Raw genomic sequence first — 7,420 nt, forward strand, 5'->3', positions numbered from 1 at the left:
TTGTTACTTTCAATTAGTTAGGAAGGGGAGTAAAAGATAACAGAGGACTATTAATACAATTGATTACTGTTGCTAGTTATCAAAATAAATCTACAAATAAAATTGATTACATGTTTAGCAAAGATATAGTAGAATATAGATGGCAGCTGAAAAGAAATCTGATCCTATATCAGACATCAACAACTGAAAAAATAAAGGGACGTTTGTTCCTTTCCTTGTTCTGAGATAGGATCCACTGCCAGGACTAGATTTCTTTCGTCTGGTGAGGTGCATAATCCTTTGCTGTAAACGTTGTAGAAAAGGAAGTATGTAAAATCACATTTGTGTGGTTGATTAAACCCAATGTAAGTATTAGCTCAATTGTTTGTTCATTTTCCATAAAGAAAATGTATCTATTTTAAAGAACTAGAAAGTTGTTTCTATTAGGCTTCCATTAAACCATCACTTTGTGCGGTTTCTGCAGTAGCCTCCTACATTCCAAAAGGAGCTCAGCCACTTGCCAGATGTGAGTGGGAAGTTTTTCCTCATGAGAGACACTAAGTATCCATTTCTGCATAGTTAAAGCTTTTTTTTTCTTTAAGAACCATTGGTTTTGCAGCCCCTATGGTTGTGAAGATGTTGCTTCCAAATGTGTAAAATTGAGAACCTGAGACAGCTCTCATATTGCATGTATAGCTCCCACACTGCAAGTGTTTGTGTTTCGCTGAGCAACAAAGTCAGTTTAGCTGGGCATGATCTTCCTTGTTCACAAGATGCTAGGAACTGTTGTACTCCTTCTAGGACCTTGAGGACAACAGTGAAACTGTCAGGGGTCACTTTAATTTCATCCTGATGCTTCTCAAGCAGCAGCAAAATCTATGGTTAAGCATGCATCAATGTAGCAGGAGGAGTTTCTCCCCTCTCCCACTTGAGAGGAAGGAGAAATTTATTCCACTTGTGGAATAAATGGAAGTGAATAGTGCTTTAAATGAAAGAAGAATGGATTAGTTAAAACCTGTTGCAGAGGATGCTGCCTTTTATGAACAACCAGCAAAATGTTATTGGTTACTTAAGCAGTTAAGGTTTGTAATAGTGTTACTGGGTCAGCAAAAATTTTCTCCTGCTCAGTGGGATGAAATGGGTTTTTCTTTGTGTTCTAAAATGAGCATCTGATTTCTGTTTTCTTTGTTCCTTTAGGTTATAGTTTTGATGTAGCCAGCACCAGTAACCTTAACAATATTTTGCCCTTAATTAAGGGAATGAAATTCTGTTCTAGAGTTCTCACAAGCTGAACTTGGGCGGCTTTTGTTCTAGCTTTTGTTTTTATTATCATTTGCTTCAGAAAGAGACATATGGCTCTGTATCTTAGATCCTAGCATGATGTGTTCTCACTGTGCAGCTCCTACTCCTTTGTGGTTCCAGCACCTTCTTGAAGGAATTGATCATCCAGTCTCAAATAAAAAGGAAAGGTAGAGAGTCTGTATGTTCTGTTGTCTTACATGAATCATCAGTAGGAAATGAAGAATATCCAGACTGTTTGGATTATTGTATATTAAAATATTGGTAATATGTTTTGCCAAGTAGTAGGAATGCATGACATCATGGAAACAAGTGAAAAGAGGCACACCTAACCAATAGGGGTTTTTTGGTGTTTATTTTTTTTTTCCTCAGAATTGGATGGGGATGTTGCTTCTGTAAAGGCTGTGTATGAGAAAATAAAAGCAAAGAATATAGAGCTGCATGAGCTATCTCTGAAATCTTTAGCCGTTTTTCTGAAGAAAGCAGGAGAGCCTGTCCCTTTCGCTGAACCCCCTGTGAGTATTTCCTAATTAAGAAATAGATCTGCAGAACTGTGTATGTTCGGTGTTAATAAAACAAATTGCATGAATAATTACATAGGGATTAGATCTCTGCAGAGGCTCCTCAAAGGAGGCAATGTATGAAGTACTGCGTGTTCTAGGAGCTGTAGTAATCTTGCATTGGATTTGACTTAAAGTAATAAAACCTATTGGGGCTTACAATATTTAAACTACCTGATCCTTATCAGGCACTGATCTACAGGTGTACCTTTATCAAATGTCCTTGGGGCATTTATCTAAGTACTTGAACTTTCAAAGGCTTATAGAATGTGTATTTCATTAAGAATTAGCAAGTTTTAGTTTTCATTACCTGTTTTGTATCTAGAACAAATTGCTGCTTTAGTAGGATGGGATTTTAGAACTGGAGGAATTATTTTTCTGTTGCAGCTTTGCTTGTAGCTGCCTTGCCAACAAATATATGCAACTGCACAAATATCTTTTTTGAGGGTGACAAGTGGCATGACACAAAATCTGTCAAGACTGTAAATAGTTCTTTCACATCATTCCTTTGACTAGTAGTCTACTAGTACCATTTTAGCTAAGCAGACTTCAAAGAGGACATATTTCCCCTCTTTAAGCAAACTTTTTATTGCCATTTTCTAGACACTTTTTCTATTCTAAAATAAGTGGTTTTGTATAGTTCTTTAGAAACCTGATTATATGCCATTTCTTTTCTCAGTTTGCAAAGAATTAGAGAAAATGTTGGCATAAAATGTTTGGTTTAGCCTTTTAACAGCTGTGCAGTTTTTTCTACAACCTTGACATAATTTGTAGTCTGAATTTTTATTTGGACTGTGTAAATTTAAAATCTAGAACGTCTGTTTCTTAGATGTAGCTGGTGAAAATCAGAGTGTTTTTTTCCAAGTCACTGAAATGACTCATTTTCTGATTTCCCTGTTCAATTTTTCTCTAATGCAGCGTGGTCTTTAAAAGCATCTCGTAATTTTTTGACACAATTGCAGATTGCAGTTAAAAAGTTATTTTCATTTTTAAAGTGAAATGGATTATATTATTGCATTTTGTAGTAGAAGCTTCATTATGCATTTTTGGCAAGGTTTCCTTTTCCTTTTATTCTCTCTCTCTGGTACTTCTCTTAATTATACAGACTTCAATACAGGTCTAGTTTCGCATGACAGGGAATAATAGATTTTGCTTTTGTCGGGACATAAGACTTTGTTCCGAATTAGTAAGTTTTCAGTTGAAACAATGATGAACTTGTTTATTCCACTCTATTTATAGGAGACTTTCAAGTTCTATGTGGAAAAAATGAGGAAAAGAAGACTGGAAGCATCATGAACAGATGGTCTTTTATGCTTTAGTTGTTTATGAAATTGTTTAAATATTACATTCAATAAAAATTTTAAAAAGCATGTTGTTCTGTGTAATTTTTAATATAAATACTGTGTTTAAACAGCAATTTCCATAGCTGTAATTGATAGAAACATGCATTAATAGAAATGCTGTTAAAATCACCAATGAAATATAAAGGTGCAGCTTTCTAGGCTATTTCTGTTTTGATGTATTACCTGCTATAACCTGAACTGTATTTTGGCTCACGTTGATTCACCAAATTATATGTATATCAAGTTGCTAGAGGGGTATGTAAATGTAACTTAAGCAATCTGTGCTGTTCTTTGTTGTTCTTTGCCTGGTCAGTGTAATTTGGGGTGAAAGTAGAAGGGTAAAGAACATCATCTTCAGATTCATCTGTATCTACACAAAAAATAAACACATCTTTTTGTAGATTTCTCCTAAATGTACTTCTCTTTTGTTAAGTATCTTATTAGGGCATTTGATATTATAGGTAAAGACAAAATACTTTTACCTTGTGCACATGCTTGTGTGTTGTAGTTTCATAGAATCATATTGCTAGTCCAGTTAATTTTATGGATACAAGAACTGCGTATGTGTGAAAGCATGCCTCCTAAATAAAGGAGTGCATGTTATTTGCAGGGGTAGCATTTACTTGCTGGGAGGCTGGCAGGCATGCTTTATTTATACAGTGTGGGAGTAAACATACTTTAATGTGAAGCTTTACAGTCCAGAGTTGTGGGATCCTGAAAATAAGACATTGAGAAAGTACAAAGAGGAAGCAATACAGAGAAAATACATCCATCATCTCTGTGAATAATGGTGGAAACTCAGAAATACACACCTTGGTGTAATAAGTGGAATATGGTGCCTGTGCAGTACTTCCAACAGGTTTTAATGAAATGAATCATGAAAGCTTGTTTCTTTGTGTTTAATAACTTTGTTGATTGATATTTACATTTTCAGTTAGGTAACTTATCTTTCTTAGGTTTTCCCACATAGGCAACACTCTGGTAGTTAAAACCTCGTGTGTCCACACAAGGTTTTGGTGAAATCTTTAGACTTGTACGGTAATCTCAATGTGTCAAAGTTAGGAAGAAATTGGCACCTAAATTTTTAAAGTAAAATTTCCAATTCATTAACTACCTAGTATATCTACAAATACACAGAAATTTCCTGCTGTACTCAAACAAATGAGATAACTAATGAGGAGCTGAGGAGAGCGGTAAATTTTGTTTTCCAAACCAACTGTATGAATTCTAACCATGTCTGGTCTGTTGGTGGTGTGATTTTATGATGACCTTCAGTATTTCATGAGCCTAGAATCAACACGCTGCACCTACGTGGCCCTGAGCGTCTGGCACCCTTTGTTCCTGGGCTGTCAAGATAAGGCATTAACATTTGAAATTTCATTTATTGGCTTAATGGTTGTGTGCCCTATCTGAAAGCAAGCCTGGGCAGCGCTCAGTTCATTTCATTTTGCAAATGGAGGTGTTTCTTTTTTTTTCTAAAGCTACAGCTACATTACATGTGTTTCAGTGTAATAGCAGCATAATTGAAGACTGTGTCAACTAGTTGGCAACCCTTTCTCTAGTGCCACAGCTCTTGTTTTTAGAGGTCATCTCATGAATCTCTCACAGCGGTAGCAGTGTTCCAGTGCATGGAGTCACATCGGAGCGTCACCAGAGGCTGTGGGCCTGTTTGCTTGTTGAGCTAAGCTGGTGAGTAGGGCAGGGCAGGGAATATTACTGGAAGCAAACACCAGGTCATCGCAGAGGAGGTTGGTTCTGTAGAGCTGAATTTTGACAAGGAAGTTGCACCAGGGAAGGTTTAGATTGGATATTAGGAAAAGTTTCTTCATGGAGAGGGTTGTCAAGCATTGGAACAGGCTGCCCTGGGAAGTGGTGGAGCCACCATCCCTGGAGAGGTTTAACAGACACAGAGATGAGGTTCTTAGGGACGTGGTTTAGTGCCAATGTTAGGTTAATGGCTGGACTCAATGACCTTGAGGGTCTCTTCCAACCAAAATGATTCTATGAGTATCTTGTGTCTGTGGACCAGGTGACTGGCAGGTGCTGCATCCATCATTAGTCTGTGCTGCGAACGCTGACAGGTTGTGGTTGCTGCTGCTGCCTTCCGAGGCACAAAAGCAGCGCTCAGTGCTGCATTCAGGTGCGTGGCTGACTGCTGGTGCTGCCCACGCCGGAGCTCCGGCTGTGCAGGATTAGTACTAGTCAGCATCTACACGCTTTTCTTCTAACATGGCTTGAACTCTAAGGGAATCACAGAATCAGAATGTCAGGGATTGGAAGGGACCTTGAAAGATCATCCAGTCCAATCCCCCTGCCGGAGCAGGAACACCCAGATGAGGTTACACAGGAATGTGTCCAGGCAGGTTTTGAATGTCTCCAGAGAAGGAGACTCCACAACCCCCCTGGGCAGCCTGTTCCAGTGTCTGTCACCCTCACTGAGAAGAAGTTTCTTCTCAAATTTAAGTGGAACCTCTTGTGTTCCAGTTTGCACCCATTACCCCGTCTTATCATTGTTTGTCACTGAGAAGAGCCTGACTCCACCCTTGTGACATTCATCCTTTACATATTTATAAACATTAATAAGGTCACCCCTCAGTCTCCTCCAAGCTAAAGAGCCCCAGCTCCCTCAGCCTTTCCTCTTAAGGGAGATGCTCCACTCCCTTCATCATCATTGTTGCCCTGCGCTGGACTCTCTCCAGCAGTTCCCTGTGCTTCTGGAACTGAGAGGCCCAGAACTGGACACAATATTCCAGGTGTGGTCTCACCAGGGCAGGAGAGGCAGGAGAGAGAGGGGCAGGAGAACCTCTCTGGACCTACTAACCACCCCCCTTCTAACACACCCCAGGATGCCATTGGCCTTCCTGGCCACAAGGGCACAGTGCTGGCTCATGGTCATCCTGCTGTCCACCAGAACCCCCAGGTCCCTTTCCCCTACACTGCTCTCCAACAGGTCATTCCCCAACTTATACTGGAACCTGGAGTTGTTCCTGCCCAGATGCAAAACTCTACACTTGCCCTTGTTATATTTCATTAACTAGCGCCCCATTATTTCGTAGTTGTAGTTGTGGGAGCGGAAAGTAAATTTGATAGCCCGTAACTGAAGAACATAAATTCTTTTCAGCTCTGACATCGAATGACCTCATGGAAAGTTCTGGGCTGAAGGAGGCGGTTGCTGAGGCAGCTAACTATCAGTGAGGCACTGCAGGAGCGTGGGACCCAACCGTGCCAGGGTTTTGTGGCTGCAGAGGCCACAAAGGTAATGGGTGAAGGTGCTCGCTGACCCAGGAGCCGCGTTGCGATAGCCCTGGCCTGTGGAGCCTTGCGGCAGAGATGAGGGAACAGAGATTAGTCTAAGGATAGGGAAAGGCTGCTGTTGGAATATTTCTGATTTTCTGTTCCAGTAAATGTTTCCTGTACAATTAAGGAATGATTACACAGACTGCAGTCTCTCCTGTCTTTAAAATGTGGGACAGTGAGGGATTTGTGCCACTCTGGGACACAATCATCTCAGTCTGAAATAAGGTTATACTGGGAAGGTTTTGCAGAATCGGCATTTGTGCCGGCTCTTCTAGAACACGCTTGAAATGATAATATTTCTTGTGCACTGGTGTGCTGAGACTTGGTTATTTCAAGCATGAAGAAAAATGTGGTTTATAAGGTTAGCGGTTTTTGACCAAATGGGTAGGCAGTTTCGTTATTTTTTTTTCTTTATATTCAAAAAAAGAAACCTGTAAGATGACAAAATGCAGAATGGCAGTCTTGCAAACTTGTCACGGTGATTTATTAGTCCAGATACCAAACGTGCTCTGTCATACTGACCATAGCACTTACCCCTTTAACGCAGAAAATAATTATTTGCCACCAGCTAGTGGATAACTGGGATTGTGCAAGACCCAGAGCAGGTGCCACGTCTGTGAGACAGGAGTGCGCTTTTCCAGAGGCCTCCGTGGGAGGCTGAGAGTGTGCTGACATGAGGTGACCTGACATGTTACCGTAAAAGCAAATTGTGTGAGCGTGTATGTGTTTGCATAATAGTGCATCTTGATTGGGGTTGAGAGGACTGGAAAAAGCTTGCTGCTTGAATTGAGATGACTTATCTCACTTCTGTGCCACATTATGGACTCGCCTCTTTTCCCCCCACTCCTCTTGAGGTGGGGGCAGGAGGAGGGTGCTTTTTGGTTTTTGAGCTCAATATGGGAAAAGTTTCCTTGTTAACTACCAATATAGTCATTTCACAGC

General features: G+C 40.3%; 1 protein-coding gene across 3 annotated transcripts in view; it reads left to right on the forward strand.

Annotated features, from left to right (window-relative positions):
* The window catches only part of LRPPRC (leucine rich pentatricopeptide repeat containing), a 92,742-nt gene extending 89,148 nt beyond the window's left edge, over window positions 1-3,594 (forward strand). For all 3 annotated transcript variants that reach the window (XM_065058277.1, XM_065058276.1, XM_065058275.1), the window contains exons 37-38: window positions 1,651-1,793; window positions 3,078-3,594. In XM_065058277.1, coding sequence (XP_064914349.1) covers window positions 1,651-1,793; window positions 3,078-3,134 — 200 coding nt within the window. In that variant the 3' untranslated portion in view covers window positions 3,135-3,594. The remainder of the gene's footprint in view (window positions 1-1,650; window positions 1,794-3,077) is intronic.
* Window positions 3,595-7,420: the final 3,826 nt, after the last annotated feature.

The sequence above is a fragment of the Columba livia genome, chromosome 3 (genome assembly GCF_036013475.1).
Source record: "Columba livia isolate bColLiv1 breed racing homer chromosome 3, bColLiv1.pat.W.v2, whole genome shotgun sequence".
In the NCBI taxonomy this organism is placed as follows: Eukaryota; Metazoa; Chordata; class Aves; order Columbiformes; family Columbidae; genus Columba; species Columba livia.